Source organism: Carassius carassius, chromosome 18 (assembly GCF_963082965.1).
Source record: "Carassius carassius chromosome 18, fCarCar2.1, whole genome shotgun sequence".
Classification (NCBI taxonomy): Eukaryota; Metazoa; Chordata; class Actinopteri; order Cypriniformes; family Cyprinidae; genus Carassius; species Carassius carassius.
The window spans coordinates 6,025,097-6,052,537 of NC_081772.1; the positions used below are offsets into that span (position 1 = coordinate 6,025,097).

At 36.0% G+C, this 27,441-nt stretch overlaps 1 protein-coding gene across 1 annotated transcript in view; it reads right to left on the bottom strand.

The window, feature by feature from the left end:
* The window catches only part of LOC132092206 (mannosyl-oligosaccharide 1,2-alpha-mannosidase IA-like), a 114,154-nt gene that overhangs the window by 39,881 nt on the left and 46,832 nt on the right, over positions 1-27,441 (bottom strand). Inside the window, exons 3-4 of the mRNA XM_059498353.1 lie at positions 19,995-20,110; positions 14,348-14,428 (exon numbers count right to left, since the gene is read on the bottom strand). Of these exons, the coding sequence (XP_059354336.1) occupies positions 14,348-14,428; positions 19,995-20,110 (197 nt within the window). The remainder of the gene's footprint in view (positions 1-14,347; positions 14,429-19,994; positions 20,111-27,441) is intronic.

A 27,441-nucleotide genomic window follows, 5' to 3' on the forward strand; every position in this document is an offset into this window, starting at 1 on the left:
TTATTACAACATAGTAAATATCCTCCCTAACATATTTTAATGCATCCTTGTGGAATAAAAGTATCAGTTTAAAAAAAAAATTAAGTAGTGTAGATTTCATGATGATCAAGTTATAATTTAGCAATAGCAATTATTAGGAGAAATACTCACTTTATTTCCAAACATGACTGCAGTTCGGTTACACAGTAGAAACACTGTCAGTGTGAAAGCAGCTGTTGCATTTACATTGTTTCTTGAATTTTGCGTGATGTAATACGGACCCAAAACTCACCTTTTCCAACCTTATTCAATATGATAAGGAACGCAACAGAGATCCGCCGACATAATTGTGCTTCTGCTGGCTGGTGAGTTTCTCCGTAATGAATTAATTCTGCTTTAATGCCAGGGTTTGTCTGCCAGACATGTACAGCTGTGTGACAGAAAGCTGAGGAATAATTGATTCCTCTAAGGTGGAGCAGGTATCTTTTTAATAGGACAGATATATAGTAACATGGGGCCATTGTGCTTATAATACAACAGGGATGAATAGGCGGACTGGAAGCAGAATTTATCAGTGGCATAAAACACTGAAGTCTCTGCGTTCAGACACACTGAATCGGCCTTGACATTGTGACACATCATATCAAAAGAAGAAGAGGGGGGGAATTCTACTTGCAACAAAAAATTCAAGCTTAACAATACTAGTAAGCTAAAATGTGCCAGAAAACATCTCTGTGATGGTCTGCACCAACATTTAGTTGTCAAGGGCATGTCTGGAAATGATAAACAGTGTAGTCATACTGCAGCCATTCAGATGAAAATGAGGGGCTGGTTGAAAAGACAAGATGGATGGCATGAGATGACAGGCACGAGAGATAGATGAAGAACAGGCTTTCAGCATTGTGATGAAATAGGCCACAGGGACGCACCTGTGCTCACTGATAAAGCAGATTTAGTGAGAACGTGAAGCCATACTGACCCTGAATGTCCCTGTCCCAGACCACAGCCAAACTAAAGAATAGGGTTGTCAAGAATCAGTACATTGACAAGGTGCATATGAAAACAATGCTGATCTGACTGCAAGATGGGCACTGACAAACACTTGATCTGTTCCTGTAAACGGAGCCAGTTGTGTCTAGAGTGTGAAATTGCATTTTTAAATGAGGTCAAACAGATGCTCTCTTCTTATTGCTTATAATTTAATCTTTCCTCCATTTCTCGTGACTGTTTACATAAATTAAGGACTTGAGAAAACTTGATTACTTGTAAAAGTTGTTTACTTAATACTTAAAAGGCATTTCTACATTTGCTAATCCTTATGTTTATATTTAACTTGTGTATGCGTGCAATAGCATATTTGTGATATCAAAATTACTATTGAGAATGATAAAATTGTACTTGTTGACATCTAAAATTCTGGTATTCTGACAATCTTATTGTGGTTGTAAATACTCCAATTCAAATATAGTCATATGCACTTCTGTTGAAAAGTTTGGGGTCAGTAAATGTTTTTCAAAGAAAAGTAAAGACATTTATGTTTCTAAATATTTTGGTTTAAAAACTTTTTTTATTCATCAATTCTTAATTTTTTTCATATAATTTATGAATTATTTAGAGAAGAGTTTATGAATTTATGAATTATTTTTCTATTCATCAAATAATCCTGAAAAATGTATCAGATTTTACACAAAAACATTAAACAGCACAACTGTTTTCGATCATTGATAATAAGAAATGTTTCTCCAGTATCAAATCAGCATATTAGAATAATTTACAAAGGATCAAGTGACAACTTTGGAATAAATTACACTGTAAAAAATGTTCAAATAGATTTTTTTTAATTGTTACAAATATTTTAATATTTCAAATTGTATTAATATTTCACAATTTTACTGTTTTACTGAGATAAAGCACACAATCCCAACGGAACGAAAGATAGCATCATTTGCTGACCTTCACCCAAAGGCTTTCACAAAAGGCACACTTGGCTCACTCTCACAAGCTGATAAAGTGGTCTGAAAACACTGAGATCAGATAGGAGGAGACACTCAGCGACAAGAAGAAAGGAAGCACTGCTTTATGGACACCTGTCAAAACACTGTGAAAAGACATGTCAACGAAAGCATTTGCCTTTTCGTCTCTCTATTTATTCTGTCTGGACAAGATAAATGTATGAACGAAGGTATGACTGAAACCGATAACTCGACATTTGGATTCTGTTTGACCGATTCTCTTTTTGAAAGAGTCATTTGTTTATGAATCATACAACAATGTTCATGCTAGTTGTTTTTTGCTTTCATATACTGAACACAGCCCTATGAAAAGATGCGTGTTTTATTTCACACTACACAGAACATTAAAGGAAAACTCCACCATTTTTCCATATTGCATTATGTTCTTCCCTCAACATAGATGAGTTGATATGTACCTCTCCCGTCTCAGTGCATGTACTCAATCGCTGTAGCACGCGGCGCCACTTTGCTAGCGTTTAGCTGAGCACCATTCATTCCTTAGGATCCAAACAGGGATGAATTTATAAGCCACCAAACACTTATGTATTCCTCATTTAAAGATGGTAACATGAGTAGTTTCAGGATTAAGTATGGTGACACAAAATAAAATGTGGCGATTTTATGAGCGGATAAAAAAAAATTATGATTATAATGTATGACGGAGGAGCACTTCGCAGCACTTCAACCTCGGCGCAGTATTATCATCACTACTGATCGCAACGTTTTATTTTGTGTCACCATCCTTACTCGTGTAACTACTTATGTAACCTTCTTTAAATATGGAAGTGTTTGGTAGCTTCTAAATTCATCCCTGTTTGGATCCCAAGGATTGAATGGTGCCAAGCTAAACGCTAGCATAGAGGCGCTGTGCGATACAGCGAATGAGTGCATGCACTGAGACTGGAGAGATACATATCAACTCATCTAAGTTTAGGGAAGAACAGTGGAATACGGAAAAACGGTGGAGGTTTCCTTTAAACTAAAAATCTGATTTTAAGCTCATAAAAAAGGATATATTTTTATTGCTGTGATTCAGAAGCGTCTGTGGTGATTCCACATCCTTGCAAATCACATATAGCATTGTGATTTTCGCTATGAATATACGCGCCTGTGCAAAACAACTCTGGACTATCAATATTCTGAACCTGCACAGAGAAAAAAAAAACACCACACAAACAAACAAAGTCTAAAATTGAAATGCTCTTTTATTTCTTGACATAATAGGCTACGCTGCATTCAAAATTAAGACGGGAGCCATGCTAAATCTGATGATGCAAGTTGGTGACCTTTCTTGAGAGGCAGAAGAGACCGCTATTGCGTTGGGCTCTAAATGAGAGTGGCGAAATAAAACCCGCTGTCAAGTAGAAACTCTCGCAGTGCGTTTCAGCGGAGACTTTAACCTTTAAAGAACTCACAACAACCAAAAGAAAATGAGGGAACTGGAGCAGAGTGATTCTATCAAACATATCAGCCTTTGTGTCAGCGTGCCCTAGTGGATACACTTCAGGACAAGTTCAGCCACTTCCTGGAAAAAAAATATGTAATACATCAAGATTTTATTTTTAGGTGTAAAGGAACACATTATTTTTTAAGGTATATTGCAATTTCATACAATCTGAGAACAGGGTTTACTGCCCTGATACATATAGACCTTTGAGTCATTCCTAAATACATAAATACATGAACCTGACAAACAATAGGTCATTGGACTGCAACACAACGTGAAGCTTTTTCACAGGGTTTTCCCCAAGCATGCTTGGTTATAGTCCCACAGTTCAGGACTTCTGAATATTGGTTTAAAGCTTGTCCACTTTGCAACTTATACTGAAGACTGGAGTAATGAGGCTTTTTCATCACAGGAATTAATTACATTTTAAAATTGATTAAAAGCAGGGATGCACTGAAATGAAAACTCTGGATGCTCTTGGCTGAAAAAACATATAAATGTACATTTTCATCACACCACGAAGTGACGAAGACTACAGGGAGAGTGAAACCTGCAAACTGAACACTGTCTTTCAGACAAAAACAAGTAAATTGTTTGAAATTGCAATCATATTTCACAATATTGCTATTTTACTGAATTGTAACAAATTCGGCGAAAAAACATTTCCCATCATAATCAATGTTGAAAAATTTGTGGAAACTGAAGGGGAAACTCTCTTTAGGATTTTTTTTTTTTTTAATAGCAAGAATGCATCCTTGCTTTGAGTTGTACCGTGCTACTGAACTGTGCCAAAACAAAGAAATCTGAGCTGTTACTCAGTGGCTGGAGTGCTATTTATTTCCTCAGGTGTCTAAAACTACAACAGTCAATGAACTGTAACAAACAAAACAGCCTCACTTGGTTATTCAAACAATACATTTGCCAAGTAAAATAATGCAAACACTGATGGGAAGAAGGGGCCTAGAATAAACTAAAGTTGACATTGAGGTGAAGAATTACATAAGGGATCAAAAATCAATGTCTGAAGTCTGCAGCCTGTGAAGGTGTAAATACATCCTTGTGGTAACAGAGCTACAGGACCTGCCAACAAACCTATGAAGATCTGTTCTTAAACCTGATCAAGCTGTGATAATCCTTCCCAAACTTCCACCGGCGTGTGAACCCTTTCGCATAAACCAATTTTCACCTTGTCAAGGTATCCCGTGGTGCGAAAAGTCGAGTGGGATGCAAACAAGGGGAGTTGTGTTCCTGGCGAATGGAAGGAATTCAAAGTAATGTGCAAGAATTCACAGACAAACCGAGGTTTGGGCTTCAAGTGCTTGTAACAAGCAGATTGCAAGAGTAATCATGCTTAACCTAAAAACGGCACAGTGCATCTGAAAATACCATGGCCTGTTAACACTGGAGACGCTAGTGGCTTCTAAACAGCCTTAGATTGGTAATCCAATTATGTGACTTCAGGACTAAATGGCCAGCAGAAAACACCTGAATGGAAAAAGGAATCAAAGTGGGATGTGTGTAGTGCCTTCATGTGTGTTTAAAAGCAGTATTTTTGACATTAATTAAAGGTTTTGTCATTGAGAGATGAAAAGTTGACACAGCAAGGCAAGACAGTAATGGTCAGACACAGACACAGACACAGACTTGCCATGTTGATCATGTCTGTGAAGGTGGTGCTGGGAATACATTTCAGTCATCTTCACCAAAACCAAAACTGACACCAGTGCCAAGACTGAGGGGGCAAATCTAAGCAGTGCACCATGTATAAAATCCAATAAGAGGCCAAAACAACCCCAAACAAACTATGAAGCGCGAGGACCAGATTCGGCATGTTCAAATTAGAGATTTGGCCAACTGCAAACAATTCACTTCTCCGCCTCAATGAGCACCGGCTCATGTCCAAATCAGACACCTGCTGAGTGAGGAGAGTCAGGCCAAATGATCTGTATGAAAACCTCTTCACCTTGCAACATCCTCTGCGGCCAGTGCCAGAGCTGCCCATTTGCAAGCAACCCAGGACGGCAACAGGTTGGAAGAGTCGGGGAACATAAAAAAAAGCAATCAGAATTTATGCGCCGTCCAAAACGTCCTAAAAAAAACCCAAGCTCGAAAACATCAACATGGTGGAAAGGAATTCAAAAGCGGCAAGTGGCCAATTATTTTCTGATTGCATTTATGTCGTTGGCGATATAGTGTGAAATTGCAGATTAGTAAAGCTTGTTTGAGCTCCGTCCAGCTCTGTTGTGAGGGCTGAAATGAGTCTAGTTCCTCCAATGGTCTGTCTCAGCAGCTGGCCCTGACCTTGAATCCCATAGGTGCCGCTGGTAGAGCTGAAACATGATAATAATGTTACATGAAGAAAACTAGAGAAAATAAAAAATCTGAGACCAAAAGCTATAACTAAATCAACATAAAGGTTTGACCCAATAGGAATGACTCATTTACTAGTCTAAGCCGGGCCGTTTCTCGTACAAATCTGAAGGGGCCAGATGTAAGAACAGGTTTGCCAATGCAAATTTTGCCCTTATCAACACAAAGACTTAGAGGTCAAACGACTTGAAGGACAAGCAATTTGTGGAAAGGGTAAACGAAGGACTGTTATTTCATATAAACCACTTGGAATAATTAGAGCATGCAGATGAAACAGGCCTTCATTTCCCCTCGCAGAAACTAGCTCCATTTGTCAAGATAATGGATTTTTGGTTTTCATGCACAGACACACGCAGCGTTCATGATTTTTCTCGCAGTTATTTAGAGAGCTGTAGCGTTTTCTTTCTCTAGTATCAGTCAATAAAGTTTTCCAGTGATTACTGGGTAATATGAAGTGCTTTTCCCTGGGGCAAGCTTACATTTAGCCCATTTTACATTAACTGCCTAATCAGCCCTGAATTGTATGGTTGTGATCTGAACATAAGAACAACAGGTCTAGTCTAAATTGAGATTTTAGTTACGGAAGGTTCTTTAAACACAGAACTTTGACTCCCAGCCTATGCCTGTGAGATGGTTTTTTGAGAATCTTTAAAGCTCACCTAAAAATTAGCGTAAAACATTAACATTGTGAAATATTATATTAACTGTTCAATTCAATTATATTTTAAAATACTTAGGGATAAAATAAATCTATCACAGCTAAACGACAGGTAAACAAACAAACAAAACAAGCCGGCTAATTTTGAAGCTTAGCGCAGTGGCTGCCATTTGCAGCGCCGTCTTGATGGATCAAGACATATAGTGCATATATTTAGCAAAAACTCTTCTCTAGAATTAATCTCTCTAACAAACAAGCAAGCTGTGGACACTGAATGACTTGCATGAAATAAATGCCATAATGAATTAGAAAGATGAGACTTTGTTTCTTATCAAAAGAAACAAAACAAAGCTGACTGGGAAGCGCTCCATACAAATGTCTAGTGACTTTTTATTGACACCAACTGAAACAGCATAGACTAAAAGGCTGATTTTGAAATTTATGAATCAATATTGATAATGTGATGATTTGGTACACAATATATATATATATATATATATATATATATATATATATATATATATATATATATATATATATATATATATATATATATATATATATATATATATATATATATATATATTCATGCTTTTGTAACATTTTAAATGTCTTCACTGTCACTTTTTATCAATTTAATGCATTCTGGCTGAATAAAAGTATGTTTCCTTCCAATAAAGAAAAACTAAAAAAAAAAAACTTACTGACCTCAAACTTTTGAAAGGTAACGTATTTGGCACATTAGTTAAATTTGTAAACATTATTTAAAATCACAATATATGCACTGAATTCTCTTGAAACAGCTGTGATTTGTTGTTTCTGAAATCTGAATGAAAAATTACACCAATGCCATAAATCAATCTGCATAGTTTTGATATTAGACCAGTCAGTAAAAATTCCGGAAAAAAAAACACTTTTCTAAATCAGTGCTAATTAACAATGACAGGAAACCTAATTAGGAATTCCCATGGCTAACATACTGTAGCCTATGGAAACCTGATGAGACTGCAATCTGCTGAAGTCCAGGGAGGCCAGTGAAGGATCTCTTCATCTTGTGTTTTGCAGCCCGTCTCTCAGTGCTTATAGCCCTGCAAGTTTACCAGAGACAGATAGAAACACAAAGCCTGTGAGCAGCTTCCTCCCGAGACCTCTGCCTGTTCTTTCTTCTCTCTAAGCCAGGCCTGTTCTGAACTGTATAATTCATAAAAAATAGACCATTTTTGTCAAATAGTTATGAGTCTAATACGTTTTCACAGCACTCTGTATGTTGAAAGAAACATCATATTCTTTATGTATGGCTGCCATTTTACATTTCTGAAATGTGAAAACACAGAGTTGAATTTGAAGGAAGGAACTCAAGGGATGGGAGATAAATTGGCCTTGCTCTTAATAGTAGGAAAAGCTGGTCTGCTGGGGACCAGAAGGCCACGAGAGAGGGGGAGCAGTGAGTCATCCGTGCAAATGTACAAAAAATTCATATAATTGGCTGGGTCTGCTAAAGAACATCAGTATCTGTTATAACACTGGTTAACTGCTTAACCAGTCCAAGCGCACAACATTAACAACACAAACAGTGGGTGAAACACTGTGACATACCTGGTTATTACCGGATTAAACCTCAAGTGGTGCTCAGCTCTCCTTAACAATTCACACTCTTCTGCCACAATTAGAAATCAACATAAACGCACTGGTGCCACGTGACGGGATATGAAGATGCAGAGAGTGCAGAGCTGAAGATATAAGCAGTACTGACACACCAGCAGAAGCTCTGACGGGCAGACAGGAATGTGTAAGATCTATTATGAAGTTGTGGAAAGAGTCGGGTCAGTTTAAGTCAAGAGGGATTTACAAAAGCACTATTGGACCAGCCTGTCTGAAATTCTCATTGATGTGATAAAAAAAACAAAAAAAAACTAAATAATTACATCAATATTTCAGGTTCTTGCATAGATACACAAAATAATTCATCAAAAAAAAAAAAAACTTTATGAATAATCGTTATGAATAATTGTATTGTATTATTACTGTATTTTTCGGACTATAAGTCGCACCTGAGTATAAGTCGCATCAGTCCAAAAATACGTCATGATGAGGGAAAAAACATACAAGCCAAACTATTAAAAAAAGTGCGACTTATAGTCCGGAAAATACGGTATTTTTTAATTATATTCATGTAATACAAATCATTTTAAAATAGTCAGTAAAATAATATCTAATATATAATCTAACAACATCTAATCTGATATAATATAAATGTTTATTTTTGAATAAAATAATCAAAATCTAAATAATAGAAAATAAAAAAACAAAAGTGTTGTGACTGTCAATGTGAAATCCTGATAATCATTATGCATAAAGTAAAAAGTTTACATCAATAATTTTCAATGTAATATCATAGAGTCACAATATCTAATATAATACAATATAAGTTAGTTAACAAAATAATAAATAATCAAATCAAATCTAAATAATATAAAATAAAAGTAAAGTGAAAAGAAATTGTGACTTTCATGTTTTCAAGTTGGCAGTCAGCACTATGTATAAAACAAAATAATTACATCAATACAAATTATTAGATGAATAATTATTACGTCAATGTAATATCATAAGAGTCACAATATCTAATCTGATATAATATAACAATATAAATGTAATGTGGTGTAATATATGTTTGTTAGGAATTTCTTTTGTTTGCAAGACTGTTTGAACTTGTCAGCATGGGTCATGTCACAGAAAAATATGACGTTTGTAAATTGACCTCCACCTGAGCTAATGCTTGCCATGCTGGAGGATGCAGGTCAAAAAAAAGTCTAAGAGCCATCCCTGAATACACACGACTGGAAAAACAGGCTTGTGAATCTTAACACAACACAATACACTGTTTATCCTCCATGTCAATCAAGTCTGGGTGCAAGTATGGCTTCAAGAAAGTACGAAGAATATTTAAGACTAGTGGATTTTACTTTAAAATACATCTTATTCCATCTGGATGTTCTAAACAGCAAAGTGATGCATGAAGGGGCGACGCGAGATCTAGTGGAGCTACGGTTGAGACGGAAGTGCTGAAACAGAGATAATTGACAGCTGGAGCTTTTTGCACTTCTACACCTAATGCACCCTGTCAAAAGCGTCCAGTAGAGAGATGGATCGAGATCACAAACCTGAATACCTGCACTTATCACCACTTATCACCTGCGCTCGCATTTCTGAGGTTAATGCCAGAGGCATTTTAGGGCCACGTGCAACCATCTGAAGACTTATTCCTGATCTAAAATATACACTGGGTAACTGTCACAGTTTACGCCTGACTGGTCCCAGCTGGAAGCTGGAAATAAAGTAAACTTGATGTTTTGTAAGCAAACATGAGGCCCTGTGTTGTGAGGCCCCATATTGAATGGAGGAAATTGCTTGTCATGCTCTATCAGAGAAGGGAAGATCTCTTGCTAATAGTAGGTGCACCGAGCGTCTGGGGTATTTGCAGGAACGAGTGGAAAAACAACTCATTTACCCTCAGAGCAAGAGAAAATGATGTGTTTACGGCTAAGTAATGTTGCTTTATGCAACGCTCTCTAAAGCTTCATTTCTCTGCTCATTGCAGTCAAACTGTTGTGGCGACTCAGCACAGCTGGCAACAGGCGTGGCGATTGTTAATCGCCATATAACTTCAATCAAGGTAAAAAAACAGTAAATCTGAAAGCAAGAAATAGGCAAATTAGTGTAATTGAAAATGCTGCATACAACTCATAGAGAGCTCTTTGTAGTCAGGACGAATGGCATTATGCGAATGGTACACAATAGCCGTGTCACTCAGCACAGCATGCCGGCATTAAAGATGCATGCAACGTTTTCAGTATCGTTTAGTGAATGACAAAAGAATGCTGTGTGTATTTACAGTAAAGATGTCTCCTGACTGAAAACAAATGGCTGTGGACCGAGTGAGGATGATTAATTTCCTTTGCCTACTGTAAACAAGTCAAATGCATTTTTAATAATTCTAGAAAAATAACAGTCATCGGCCCACGGATTTCTAATGAGCTGTGATGCGTCTGAGTCTTCCAGACTCAACACTGAGGAATACCCGTGTTTCCCACCCTAAATCCCCTCCTGAAAGAATATATGGAGATGACTGCAGAGAGACTGAGAGAATCAAGGAAGGTCTGAGCAGCAGTTGAGATGAAACCGATGTTATGATCATTAGCAATGATGGTATCATTTATCCTGCTCTGCCCTGACAGTGGATCCTGAGTGAAAGCTTCATGTAATTATGTTGCTTGAGCGGCTTTTATCAGATTGCCATTGTTTGGAATTCGCTAGGCAACTAAAATGAGGTGGTAGGGCTTAGTCACATGGTTTTAGTGTAAACGCACTCAATAAGAGCACCTACGCATGTGTCCTTTTTATCCCTCAGAACAGTGCGTTATGCATGTCAGGGCTTCAGACTGTGACCGTCTATGCAAGAATGTACAAGTTACGTAATTAAATTAATATAGAATAACCCTGGCACATGCACAAATAAATAAATGTCAAAAATTAAATACAATATTAATAAATGTTTTCATATAAAACATACAAAAATAACACACCACACACACACACACACTCACCAATATTGCTATGCAATATACAAATGTAAAATATATATCTAAAATGTTCTAAACAATAAATAAATGTACATTATTATACATATAAAATTGCAAAAATATATATAAGCAAATATAAAAATACAACTGGATTACATTATGCAAAAGGAAAAGAGCAGTCATGTTTATGTCATGCATGACAAAACGCATGAGCTGTAATGAAGCTGGAGGGAAATTAAGTATTTGTGCAGCCATTGATCTCTGTCAAGATATAGAAAAATCTACACCACAGATGGGACTTGCCAGGGGTTATGTAAAATGAATTATAGAGCCAAAAAAAAAAGAGATGAAAATCGATGTGTGATCCATTAAGGGGTTAAGTGCTGTGTTCTGACAGGTGGCTCTGTCCCAGGCTGCTCACGTCAATGATGGAAAATTGTCCGGGCGTAAATAATGTAAGAATAAATCAGCCGGATATTAATCCTCTCATCATTCAGGAGAGTAAACCCAGCGCAGGACTAAATCACACCAAACAACATCAGCTTCTGATGAATGTGGCCACTTGCTTTACCCGTGCTTTGGAGCGTTTGTGGTATTTGCATGAAGGCTGTCTCTCAAGACGATGAAAGATTCATCAAAGAGCCCGGTCCTGCTTTGAGTGCCAGCCAAGCCGCCGGAGCCGTCAGCAGCCAAAGAAGAAATCACACTGCTTTTCAATTGTAGCACCACGTCCACCACCTCAACCCATCTAGATCCTTTATGTTATATATGCATGCATATATGTAAAAGGGTAATGAGAAATGGCCATGTTGCCTAGCAGAAGTAGACTATATTGATCTGAAGCCTCTTAAGAAAACCTAAAGATGTCTTCTTTATGCAGATGCATTAGCCATCATCCTTCAGTGATGATTTAGTCATGCGGTGTTAGAGGAATCCTATAATGGCTTTGGTCTCCCAAAGATTACATTTTCAAAAGCCCAGTGATATTTTAAAGCCAGAAACATTTAATAAGAGCTCTTGCTGCGGTTTAACAATGTGAGCGGCTACCTGAAGGCTATCTCCTGTAATCAACATCTCTCAGTTCAGGGCACACATCATTACAAAAGGTAGGCAGGAGGGCGTCTCATTATCCAGAGTGTCTGAGATTACTGTACTGAAGGACTTTCATCAGCTCTGTGCTTGAATCCTGGACTCTGTGCTGCCCACTTTGTATTCAACCAGTTCAATACATGGTGATGAAACAAGCTTGCGTCTTGCTGAGAGCACAGTAAAGTAGTGTTCAAAGATTTATATTGCTGTTAGTGTATTCTCAACAAGGGAGATAGCGGAGACCTCCACTGTTATCTGAAACGATGTTTGACAACCAACTGCTTACTTCAACAGACAGCGTTTGGTTTCGACACACACCCATCTTATGTAACCCATCATATGAAATATCAGTGGGGGATGACATTAAGAAGTCACATCTCATTAAAAGGATTGTATTAGGCTGGGCGGTGTGATGGCATAATGTGCAACTTTAGAGATCGTGCTGTAGGGTTTGTGTGGTGTTCAACAGGCATGAATGCTTTCTGTGAGAGCATTAGTGAAAAATATTATTCGAGACTTATTAATATGTTATAAATAATATTATCTTGAATGAAGTTTCAAAAAGCTCAAACAGTGTCTAATTTAAAGAACTTTAATAAATTAAGAATATTTTTTGAAAAAAAATGTAATGATTTCTAAACGTAATTACATTTCAGATGATTTCAAATGCATTCACTTAATTATTTAGCAATATGAACTAACTCCAGATCTACTTGTTTTAAGCAAAAATACTTATACTAAAATACTATATATACTTATATCTATTTACATTTATGCATTAAGCAGACGCTTTTATCCAAAGCAACTTACAGTCCATTCAGGCTATACATTTTTTTTTCTCCAGTATGTGTGTTCCCTGGGATTTGACCCCACAACCTTTTGCGCTGCAAACACAATGCTCTACCACTTAGCAACAGGAATACATATATACTGTTAATGTTAAATAAAATTACTCATACCTTGAGAAAAGCACAATACTGTAAAAATTTACCTCTACTGTATAGTACTTTACTATTTACAAGATATAATTGCACTAGAAAGGCAGAAAAATCCGCCCCAATCAAAAAAAAGAAAAAAAGAAAAAAAAGAGAAAAAACACAAATCCAGTTTTTTTTAATTCCAAAAAGTGAATCGCTTTCTTGTAAAACCTGAGCAATGACAAGAAAGCAAAGCAGATATTATTTCTATTCAAAAGTGTATGGTAGGTAAGAGTCTTATGCTTATGCGGCATTTTTTTTTTTTTTTACAAAAATGCCGTAAAACAGTATTATTGTAAAATAATATTATTAAATACAGTATATTATTACCATTTAAAATCACTATTTTCTATTTGAATATATTCCAAAAAAGTAATTTATTCCTTTTATGCAAAGCTGAATTTTCAGTATCATTACTCCAGTCTTCAGTGTCACGTGATCCTTCAGAAATCTGAATGGTCTGCCTTACATCAACACAACCACACAAGTACAGCCCCGATGAAGCTCACACAGTGATCCGTTCCCTCTCCGGACAAACCGCACAAATGAAAGCTTACACTATCACTGAGAGCACATTTGCTGCAGGACACAATGAGAAAGCCCTGAGTATCAGCGGAAAATGCCACTCTTTTGATTTGAATCAGATCCTTTACGTCCTGCCAGATGCTGCTGGGAAAATCGAATTAACAGGAGGGGAGATCAGAAATATGAGCAAAGTTCTACATTAGCCTGATTCAATGAAGGCTTTGAAATGGGCTTTGTGTGTGTGCTGCAGGTCAAGCTTGAGAGTCCAACATCTTTTTGGTTTCAAAAAGGCTTTCAATTTAGCAGAGTGGGCACAGAGCTTCCTGGATGTGCCGGGATCACAGAATGAACTGGTGGATGGTGTGTGTGTGTGTGTGTGTTTGTTTGACTTGGCTCAACGTCCAGGCAAACAGTCGGAACACCGGGAAAAGACAGACCCGAGGCCCCTGTGGCTCTCCTGAGAGGTCTATTGTCCTGCCAACTATAAATGTCACCGATTTCCAACACATTTCATACAGAGATTCAAGGAAACTGTGTCTTTAAAAGTGTAGGAGCCGAGAACAAATGCCAGCTACAAGCTTCCAGCTTCCTTCAGGCAGCATGTCAATTATAGCCAGCTTGCATATCAAATCGTTCGGCCATAAGCACATATTCAGTGTGGTAAAACCTGCAAAAAAAAAAAAACATCTGTACACTCCAGGTTTACATACCTCTTTGCCTGAGAGATAATAGGCAGATAGCAGGCCTCCAACAAAACGGATGTTCACTTCAAAGACGGAGATTTCGGCATTCTGAGGGAATAAAACACAGGACAACAAAAAGAGGTGAATATTTAAGCTCATAAAAACACTGTGACTGGCTCACCTTGAACTGCAGACTGTAGAAATATGAGGGGGAAATGAATACGGACTACAACCACACTTTGCCCTCATTCACCAAACACAAAGAAAGAAAACAATATAAAAGAGATGATAAAGCTCTGCTGGGATTGGGCAAAGATACAAACAAGATCCCACGGGAGGGTGAAATCGGAATGCGGATATTTTCTGCGGATCTGGATCATGACTGCTGGGTTAAGGTGGTTTCCTACGGTGCATGTAACATGAACAAAAACATCACTCACAGGATAAAGAGCTAAAAAGAGAGGATGCTTCCGAGACTATCTTTCAAATAATAATTAAATAATAAAAAAATAACTAAGATTTCAACAGAAAATTGAAATTGAACAAAAACTTTTTATCTTACATTTATCTGCAGTAGAGAATACTTTCAGCACTGTTACATCTAACATTACGATTTCAAATACATGTTTTAAACCAGTGCTCTTAGACAGGTGACACACAGAACAACCCCAGAATTTTACATTATAAAAAAATATTTATAGTATTAATATTTTATTACTTTAATCTTCACACATAAAATATGTAAAATTATTATTATTATTATTATGACTATTATTATAAATGTTTATATACACACACACACACACACACACACACACACACACACACACACACACAAAAACTGTACATTCAATTACTGATTTTAATTAAATTATACAGTAACAAGTTTAACTTATGTTTCATTCCAATTTTAATACAGATTTAGGCATTTAAGATGCATAATTTGTAAATAGTTTTTTTGTACATTTTATTGCCAAAACAGCATCTATGGCAAAATCAATGTATTTGAAAAGAAAACAAATAGTGGTAACATATACAGTAGTAATGAAACTCATATCAATATAAAAAAAAACCTCATATAAGATTTTTCATTTAAATATTTGATAAATAAAATAAAAAATTAAGAGTGTTAACTTGATTAAAAAAAATAAATTCTAAAAAGTATGAGAACTACTGTTTTAAACTATTTAGCTGGAACAGTTTATATAATATTGCATGAATATTTCAGACACTGCAATCTGGCACTGTGCAACCTGTGGCATGAAGCCGCAAGTCTTAGCCTTTGCCATGTGATGTTAGACAGTCTGACCACAGCAAGACATCTGTAGTGTCGTCTGATGGTTTATGAGGTGAAATATTTGTGTCTCTGAGAAACCAAACAATAATGACCCACTTACTGTTTAACATAGCCATCATGCACCTTCAAAACAATTTTGTAACAGTGCACAGGTGGCACAATAGAGAAATGTTTTGCATCACATTGGTAAATATCCGGTTCAGAGCAAGATAAATGGCTGATGTCTTGAAATGGCTAGGGGTGTTATGGAAAGCCTCCTCTCCAATGCTTAAATGGTTACAGTGACAACAGGGCACCAGATGTTTCCAGATGATAACTCAACCCTTTTGTGAGTTATAGGAATCTGTCGGAAACAGGCACAAAAAGACCATGACAAATGCTTTTCTGTGCATGTTAATGGGGGACTTGAGAATATTATTTTGTTCGGCCGTAAATTGACCTGAATTTTGGGGGAAGGGGGGTGGGGGGTTGGCTGTCATGTGACACACAGCAGCCACAACAACACTTATGTTTTATTATTTTTTCCTTTTTATTCGAAACATTCCCAAATGCATTAACTGAATTCTCATTAAATATCTTGCTTCTCACCTTATAGATTATGTTGATCTATAGTGGGCGACGGTCAAAGTAACCTAATAATGTAATCTATTAACGGCACATGAAATAACCTATCTGTTTACTCACTTAACAGACATGGGTGTCATGCCATAATGCAATGCCATTTATAATTAATGTTAATTTAACATTGAAAGTCATATGTGTTATATGTGTTTCCACATATATAAATACATATACAACCAACATTTGTGTCTATACAACATAGTCAACCAAAATTGCTTTGGTTATGATGAATACTGATTCAAATTATTTTTGTGGTCAGATAACTGGTAAACAGAAATTATTATATATTATGGATTTCTGTATAATAAATAAATAAATAAATAAATAGACTATGATAAAAATGCATTACAACAACAAAAACATTAGTACTACTACTACTACTACTACTACTAATAATAATAATAATAATAATAAATATATACATACACAAAATTACAATAATGTTTTTGATATTAATAAATTATAATTATGTGTTATAATTATACATTTCTAATGGTGTTATTGGTGCAATCAATAAGAATAAGCATTATTACATTTTGTTAGAATTCTTTATAAAATAAAATAAAATAAAAAAAGAAAATATTTTTTAGGTTACATATACCGGTTTAATTTAAAAATACATTAATAAAAAAAAAAAAGCTAATACATTTAAAATGCAAGTCATAAATAAGTAACATTAATTATCAGTCCCTCTCTAATGCAAACTTCAGATGAGAGAATGGAAACAGATGGACACAACGAAGCACACTGTGCTTGGGTTCTGTATCTAATGGCGCGTCTCCTAGTGTTAAGACTTATAAAGAGGGAAGGGATTTCTATTTTTATGCTTCTGATGAGGTTTTTCGATCCACCAGCGGTATATTGTCTCTGTCTGAAAGGCTATCTCACTCAGGTTCGAGTTCAGCTGGGACTTGTGGTCACTGCAACATAACGGGTCTTTTACAGCAGCGGGTGAATCTGACCTTCGATGATGCTGGCTTTTACAGGAATAAAAGAATCCCACAGCATAAAAGATGAGAGATTAGGACTGTTGATACAATGAAGTGACTCTCTTCCTCCGTTCTGCTCCAGGGTCAGATTTCTCTGTAAAGCAATCTGATCAGAACTTGTAAAACAAGGGGAATGTCCTGATGAGGATACACGAATAACACAATAGACCAAAAACACTGGACAACTAAAATACTGAGGATAAACTAAGATTAATCATATCTTCCAAAAATAATTTTTGGAAATTTAAGATTTGGGAAAACCTTTGAACTGCTTTGAAACCGTGCTCTAGATGATAATAGCGCGATTGACAGATAACCTTTTCTTACACAGCTAAACAACTTTTAGCTGCTCAAAGATAATCGGATGATAGTGGAGGTCAAATGAAGCCACATGAATACAATTATTCTGCTAAAACAAGAGGCTTTTGTGCATCAGAAATGGGTTGCTTAGTATTCCAGAGACCAGCTGAATATTAATAACTGTTTCACAGGGGATTTTTGTGGACTCTTTCATTGTTGGAATTGCTTGAGGGTAGAAGGAAAAGCCTTTCAATTAAAAGTTGTTTAACACTCTTCATTAAAGGTTTGGACCCAGATACAGTCTTCTCTCTTGCCTTAAATTGAGGTGCAGGATGTACTGAAGGACTTCCGATGCTTAACTAGCGGTAAACCCCTGCAGAATGTCTAATGAAATCACCTCACGAAACCGATCGAACATCAAACAAAGCGCTATTTTTGTCTACATTATTCAGCATATGTTGTGTCTTAATTCACTCACCAACTTGGTTTAGTCATTTCTGGACTGATCTGCATGCACTATTGATTCCCTTTTGCTATTCACATGTTTCATGATTAATCAGATGCTGCTCTCAGTCCTTCTGTTTCCCTATAAATAGCAATATTGTAAAATATTACAAATTAAAAGAAGTTTTCCTATTTTTATGCCCAAGATCATTTAGAAATCATTCTAATGTGCTGATTTGCTGTAAAGTAATATCTCTTAGGTCCCATGACATGGATTATTTTCTTTGTTTAAATGCTTTTTTAATGTTTCCTGAGGTGTACTTCTATTGTTAGTATAATTTTTACATTTAAAATTTAGAAATAAAAGGCATTTTTATATCCTGATTTTAGCCCTCTGGCTTGAGTGCTCTGTTTGAAGGGGCGTGTCTGCTGTGAGACTCCGAGTAAACGACAACTGTTGTGATTGGCTGACATATTTGCATTCGAAATGCGCATTACATCTGTTACCCTGCACAAATACTTTTATTTCGTTTTTTTTTTTTTACTATTACAGTTGTCGAGGTCAACGAATCGTGGAAGTGTTGATTATATAATTACTTTTTAGATCTTTTCCCATCACATGAATCACTGCAGTGATGAGCACTGAGTAGACATTCTGTTTATCGCGTGAATGCAGTAATCCCGTCATTGTAACGCGTTTTCTCTCACAAACTGCTTTCACCATAACTAACAGTAAACATAGTCCCAACATGAATACAGTAAGAGCTTCGTTGGCAAGATAACAGCGTCATTCATTATAACGGCAGTTTGGGCAAGTGTGCAGATATACTCTGTGTGATTGACAGCTCCGAACAATATAAAGGCGTTCTTTGATCGCTCTCTGTAGTTTAATCACAATTTAAATAACAGATTTGTTTCATGCTACTAAGAGAAACAACGTCAAGTTGATCGTTTAGTAACTGGCTTGATTCAGCGATGCATAAACAGTATTTAACGATTTAGAAAAGGTCGGTGTGAACTTCAATAATTAGCTACACATCAGAAATCACTGATCACAGATCAGGCATTAAATTAACACTGTTACTCACTGTTTGTGGCGGTGCTGTTGAATCCATATCGTAAAATTCTGTGTGTAATGCCTGTGCTGACATTGGGACTGAATTATATGTAAATGTTTGGGCGGGCAAAGCAGAGAAAGGGGAGGTAACCTTTCCCCTTAAGACGACATAAGGGGAAGATTCCAGTGAAATGTTCATGCCATGGGAACTTTAATATCAAATGTTGAAAACTATTTTGCTGCTTGATATTTTTCAGGATTCTTGGATAAATTTCAAAGAACAGCATTCATTTGAAATAAATATTTTTTTTACACTATAAATATCTTGATTGCCTTTTTGTGTCCTTTTTTCTTCTACTAATTCTTTTGCATGTGAAATGTTTAACAGTTCTGCTTTCTGCCAGTCTGCTCACACATTAGCTACAATTTGTTATCGGGTCTAAATTGTTTTTAACGGCCTCATCCATCAATAACAGACACTTTTTGCATTACACTGTAACAGGAACACAAAACAATCAGCACTGGAACAAACCTCTATAACAGGCAGAGACTTGAAAACACTGCATTTCTTCTAAAAGCTATGATTCCTCATAGTGTCACTCATTTAAGTAATGTTAACATGGTCATTACTGAACAAAAAAACATCTGTACTGTACTTCATGGAGTTAACAAACAAAGTTCAGGGAATGGGAGTCTGAAAAATGAGACAAGTCTTGAGATGTTTTTTTGTTGGCTCAGATGTGGAAAGACTCACTCTGACTGACTTGGTTAACAAGCAGTGATGTTAAAATCTCCCCAAAAGAGCTAAAGTCGACTTATTTCTTTAGCACTGGAGACGACAAAGACTCAAAGCTTCATCAAAAAGTCATTATTCTGATTCTGTTGTATCATTCAGGGTCACATTTATAGAAATGAAGTATTTGCAGGGATAAAAACAAAAATGAGCATACAAGGCTCGAGTCTTACCATGTTAAAGTCTAGGTTCTTGTCCACCCACTCGGTAGCAGCCTCGAATTCGTCATACATCTCCATAATGTAGAGCGTGTCCAGTGCATCCACAATGGTGGCTCCTTTGAGACTACCTGTGGATATATATGACGACAAACCATTTGAGAAAAATTCCTGTGGGGATACCTCTAGGATCAGAGCTGAAATAAACCAACAGATATGATAAAGACCTTCGAGCCTTTGAGATATGGTCACTAATGCCCTGCCTAAGGGAAAATCCTGTGCAGAGAGCAAACAAACAACGGCTACAACAAATGAAAACCTAGCGAGTTAACACCCTCAAAGGGAAGCCAAGGTTAAGATGAACAGATCTTACACAAGCCAAGTCAGATTACTTCAGTGTTTTAGTATATAACATGAAAACAGCAAAGTGGATAAAAGAAAGGAAGATGCTCAATAACTCCCTGGTGTTGTCATAAACAGTGAAGATTATACATTAGTGCTGCAATGACGCCTCGACGTCATCGATTAGGGCTGCAACTAACGATTATTTTGATAATCGATTAATCTGTCGATCATTTTTACGATTAATCGATTAATCGGTTTATGTACTTATATTTTAGTTTTTCCCATTTTTTCCCCCAAGTAAATTATTAATAAATGGTCTTTATCCTTCAGCATAGATTTTTAAGAGATTTTAACCATTTTGCACTGTCATATCCTACTCAAAAATATACCTGGAGTTGTTTTATTGTGTTAGTAATCCTTTGTCGAACTCTTCTGCAATCCGAACACTGACCCATACTCTAGCAAATTTCACAAGGAGATTTCAAATAATGTTTTCACCATGGCAGTCCTTAGAGCTCCTAAAGTAGTTTAACATCCCGAACAAAGCTTTTTAAGGAATCTTTCAGAACATATTTTCACGAAGAATAAGGATAAAACAGAATAAAATTGCAGTGCATTGTATTTTATTATTTACTGGGAAACAGCTTTATAGCTTTTGCTGTGAAATTGTAAACAATCCTTCGAATAAAGTGCCAATGGCATGAAACCTGAATGGAACTCACAATTTAAAGTAAAATCCATCAGAAGGTTGTCCAGAAAAAAAAATTGGACACACACAAAAAACCTGCTGTGTGAAAAAGAGCAGTGAATACTTAGAAAAAAAAGTGCATTTCAAATATCTTTAAACATTTACCTCTCTCATTCAGTCATAATTAGGCTGCACGACTGAATTTTGAACTGGTAAACGACAAACTGATCACAGAACATGTTTGTAAAGCTTTAAATGTTAACTTAAAAAGCAATGTTATCAGCTTTTAAGACTAAACATTTGCAAACAACATTGTACTGGAGAATCTGCACAAATGAAAGTCTTAGGGGCCGTTCACAAATCGCGCCTAAAAACGCGTGGAAACCGCTAGGCGCACCACTTTCTCCTCCTTTCCAAAGCGCTCGGGCAGAAGCGCACCTGAGGCGTCTGCCTTTGCTAAGCAACCATGACGTGCTCTCTCCTGGAAGACGCGGAAATTTCAGCAAAGGATAAATGGATTTGCAGCTCAAAAAATCGCTTGCAGTAGCTCTGCTACTAAATTTATTTCAAAATGGATATCCATATACAACTATGATCAGCTGTTACTTTCATCTTGACTGAGCTTTTAACGTTGTTAGTTACAGGAAAGGATGAAGCTGATTGGTTAGTTCTTGTCACATGACCCGCGGTGCGCTTGCGGCATTCTGAAAAGTTAAAATGTTTTAACTCGATGCGGTGCGGTGTTGGAAATAACGAACTTGAGCGCGCAAAAGACGCGATATGTGAACGTCCCCTTAAACAGTTCAGTAGTGCAGAGTTTACAGGTTACTCTTCTTTTTTGAAGGCTCAAAGTAAAGCACTCCCACATCACGCTAAATGCTGCAGAGACGCTGTTCGGGAAGCATGTGACATAAAACGAGGCCAGCTATTGGCTATTCGCTACTTCTCCAGCTGTACTGGCTGAGTAAAACCTCCGGTGGCTCATTACTGCCACACTTTGGTCACCGCAGATTTGAAATATGCACGAAATGAGCCGCTTACGGCAAATAAGTTATTTAGCAACGAATCTATGACTAAATTAGTTGACAACTATTTTAATAATCGATTTTAATCGATAAAATCGATTCGTTGTTTCAGCTCTATCATCGATTACGTCGACTACGAAAATACATAAACATGCGTGGAATGCGTCGACACGTCACATTGTTTACATTCATCTGTGTAAGTATTTATTATTACAATTAGTTTTGGGAGCCATTGTTGCATTCTTACCTGCTGTGTTTTGGTCAATAATTAATTAATATATGCTAGGTACTAATGGTAATGGAAATTGCTAACAGTATAAACTGTAAACATACACTGTATAGGTTACTTTGGCAACACTGCAAACTTTAACTTTTAATTTACATTCTGGTTGTTAGAAGTTGTTTATGCACACAGACAAAATTAACTACTAAATTTAGATTAACAACACGCTGTAATCTAGTGTACGTGAACATATAGATAGATTAGACTAGATTCATGAAAAAAAATAATAATACTTGTTAGAGTAGTCGACTAATCGAAAAAATAATTGCTAGATTAGTCGACAGAAAAAAAAAATTGTTAATTGCAGCTTGTTTTAGGCTCCTTAGTTCCATATGATGTGAATCAGTTTATCATTAACTAATTCAAATCCACTAAACACTGGGACACTGAAATCATGTTTGCACAGTAAAATGTATCTGGTTCATACTAAAAACTGTTATAATAATGTTATAATAATAATAATAATAATAATAATAATAATTATTATTATTATTATTATTATGATCATCATCACCATCATCATCATTTGTATAATAAAAATACAACATGTTATAATATAATAATATTCTGTATAATAAAACTACTGCAATTTCTTAAATATTATTATTAACATAAAAAAACAATACTATTGAGTTTATAATAACAATAATAATAATTAGAATTATTATTATTGTTATTATTATCATTAGCATTAGCAATAAGAACCTTTTTAATTTTACTAAGAAAAATAATTTTAGTTAAATGTAAAAATGTTATTGCTACTTCTATTATTATTATAATTTTTGTTATTCAAATATATTTTAATAATTTTGTTTTAAATTATTATTTATTTTAGATTAATATATTTTAAAAACATTTTATTGATAAGTACAATAAAAAAAACGAGAGACAGCAAGGTTTTTAATTTCTTCTGTTTTTAATTTAAAGCTGCAGGGTTCATTTTGTCCCCAAAATGCAGAGGCAATCTGTCTTATTTCAGGTTAATTCACACAACCATTTTAGGAATCATTAGCCAGAAAGATTCTCCAACAACATGATAAAAATAAAAAAATAATGCTGCCAATTAAGGTGGTGATGTTGTGAAACAAATTCGGGAAGGAAAAATATTGCATATGGTAACATGGAACAACCCCTCAATAACACAAAAGACGTTCACTAGCAGTTTTTCCATTTGTACTGATTATGAACGCAGCAGGTTGGGCGACACTGCTTTTTGTACTTTAATAATTAAAGTCTGGCACTGCATGCAACCCTCTTCAAGAAATGCAAAGCTGCCAACCAGCTGTGTTCCTCATTTAACAGCCCTGGCTTTGTTTAGTAATGTTGAAGACACAACATGACAGAATTATTGTGTGCACTATTTGTATGCAACATCTTAAACCCCTCCTACAGAGCCTTCACTTGTCTTTGGCTTTGCGAAGGCCAAAGAAATGATGTCAAATCCCCAAGGGCCCTATAATACAACCGGCGCAATGGGCAGAAGGTGCAGTGCAAGTGTGTTTGCTAGTTTCAGTCCGGCACCGTTCGCATTTTCCCATCCAGCGCCACGTCGTTTAATTAGCAAATGCATTTGCACTCATTTGTGCGCCCATGGGCGTGCTGGTCTAAAAAAGAGGTGTGTTCAGGCGCATTGCTTGCGCATTGCTATTTTAAGTAGCTGAAAATAGACTACGCCATAGACCAACTCAAACCTGGTCTAAAGTCTGGCGCACTGTTTTTTCTTTGTTATTTAAAGAGCGTACACACTGCTTATTAAACACAGGGACACACAGCAGCAAATTAAAGGATTGCAATGCATAAGAAATAAAAAAAAAAAAAATATAATAATAATAAATATTTATATATATTATTTATTAAGAGAATATTTATTAAGATTTATTTATTAAGAGAATAGGGAAAACCTGTTTAGACCATGCGCCCGGGCGCGCCAGCCGTTTTCCCGTCTTAAAAAAAAAAAAAATGGATTTGGACACGCCCTGAGTGCACCTGCGCCCGTGCGCTTTACACTTTGCATTTAGATCGTTAAAATAGGACCCCAAGAGAGTATGACGAAGACTGTTCTTTAGGCAGAACAGTCTCCATACTGTTATATCGCCCCGTCGTAAAAGTTCCAGTTTTATGATCTGATGTAGCATTTTCAAGACTGCTTTGGTCTAAAGTCATTATTCTACATTATAACCCAGCTCCCTAAACCAATATCACAGGTTACTATAAGCTTCACTTTGTAAAAGCCAGGGAAACAGACATAGATCTGTCATGCTAAACTACAATACTGGGGTACAAGGACATGAGCTTTGGAAATTCATGAAGCGAAGGTGAACAGTCTGAAGGCAGAAAATGAGGGTATGTATGTGTGTATTAATATGGTCAACGTGCAGGTTTCATCAGATCTTAGCCGTCTGGCTTTGTAAATGCCATAAGTGAAAGCATTTTATTTACAAATATCAGATTGTTAGAAAAGTCTATAAATCAAGTTTCATGGGGTAATAATTTAAATTAATAGCATATTAATTAACTTTATTTTTGGTGTATTTATATAAACAAACAAATGTAATAAATATAAAAATCTAGAAATGTATAAATTAAAAATAATATTACATTATCTAATACAATAATACATGTATTATTTTATATAACAAACATGGGTAAATGAATTCAAATCCAACATGCTATACATATACACAACATGTATGCGTGCATAAGTATGTTTGTTTATATAATATATATTATATATTCACAGGTAAATAAAATAAAAATAATACAAAAATCAAGAAAACAAAAATTTTACTATACACATTTTATTTTAATTAATTAATCAGTGATGCTCGGGCTGATCCAAAATGAGCGGGTGCCTGCGGTCAACCGGCGTTACCCGCGGTTACAAGTAATCCAAAAATATTTTTAATGATATTCGGGGTGCGGTCGGTCGGGTCGTTTGAAATAAAGATGCCAATTAAACCTTTGTAATTTATATTGTACTAGACACAATTTTGAAATACATAAGCCTAAACTTTATTGGCTGAATAACTGGCGCGAAGATGACGCACAAGCTCAGTCTGCAGTTGGAGATGGAGGAGGCAAGAGAAAAGGTGAAGACTGGGGAGCAACTGCGCTGTTTTTGGTAAAACATGTTTTGACGACTTCATTAAGTTTTGTTTTTATAGAAAACTCTTTTAAAAATATTTTAGTTTTGTATAAATTGTACCTTAATTTTGATCAATGTTTTATCAATGAATTGCCCGTATTTAATAAATAAAAAGCACATATACTATAGCAGACAATATAATGAAGCACCGGCACGATCACTTGCATTGCATGTGAACTGTAGGGTGCCGAAACTCAGCTTGTGCCTCACAGATTTGAGAAATATAGGCTATATATTACAGAAAGCTTGAAATGTCTACTTTTAAACGAAAATATTCAAACCAAAATAAATAGACTACTCTCTGAATATATAATCCATATGAAATGGTACATTGTACTAGAACCTGACCGATATATCGTATAATATGCCGCCGAAATGATCAGCCGGCGCGTTTGCGAGATAGTGACACCGGTTAACACTTTCACTTTCACACTTTCAGGCAGCATTCAAACGTTGTCTTATTCGACTGTAAGTGCCCTGCGAAATGGACTTCACATGAAATTCCACCATGATTCCAGTTCTAAGGGAACATACACGTTACATTTAAATGGCATTCAAATTTAGCAGGACGTGAATTTATTTTGTAATTCTTTACAGAGGTATGTCACACTTCACACAGTAGCGCAAATCCGTGACTGAATGTTCAGAAGTAAAATAAACTTCAACAGAATAAAGTTCAATGGAATTTAACTGAATTAAAGTTTAATAAACTTCACCTTTATTGTTCAGTGCACTGATGTCAGACTCATTTTGGATAATAAAGTTTGTTAAATTGTTAAATTACCTGCCTCCATTACACATCTCTGTCATGTCATTATAAGTGTTTGATCACCACATTTGAGTGATCACTGCAAAAAAATGTTTGTGTGTATATATATTCTGATTATGTATATACTGTATTATATAGTACCAGTCAAATGTTTGGACACATGGGAAAGTGTTCAAACTTTTGACTGGTACTGAACTACAATACATACAAAGAATATCTGCCGATATATTGATATCATTATCTGTCCCCAAAAAAATCCATATCGGTCAGGCTCTACATTGTATCTAATCATTAATTATGTTATTATTAAGTACATAGTATGTAAAGACACCTAAGATAAAGCAGGATATTACTTTATTTATTTAATTTAAATTTTTAATTTTTAGTTTATATGCATTTTATTTACTTGTGTTTGTGTATTTAAACAAACCGCTCACATTCTGCTGAAGCCAAAATGTTTCATATTTAAACAATACCATATATACAAAAAAGCAGATGCAAACAGTACGCAAATACAGGTGTTCTTTGCAGAGACAATGCAAATCAAGATCTCCTTTACAGAAGAAACTGCACTGCAGGTGAAAGGACAGCATATCTGTGCACTGCTATGTCTTTTCACAGGCCCTCAAGGACTCAAACCCCAGTGAGGAAGTGTGAGGAGGTCATAAATCATTTCACTACAACGTTTTCTGACACAACCCTGGGTTAGACATTCACATCTCAACAGCTTTCCCCTTACATGACTGGTTTTACCCTCTGAATGTCGACCCAAATCAGGCCTATACAATCTTATCCACAGGAATAATGCCCACTGCAGAGGTTTAAGAGACTCTCAGACACTATAAACAGATCTTATCAATTCCAATTACACTGGTAAATTACAAACCAGCACTTAATGACCTGATAAAGCTATTCACATACATTAACCTTTGCTGAATCTGATGAGAGCATGTAGTTACCTCAGGTTAGAGGTAATGGGACACCAGCTTGCTTGCCTTTTAATACAAAGACCTGATCTTATCACCGTTGTAACCCTTGAGAAGGTTGTGGTTCGAAGATGATAACCATCAGACATCGAAAGTACAATCAACTACTGAGCCATCTTCCCTTCCAGTGCATGTTATGGATTAATCAATGAAACCAACAACTGGTTATTCTTAAGCAGGGGCAAAAAAACAAGGAACGAGCACTAATGTTTGACTGTAAC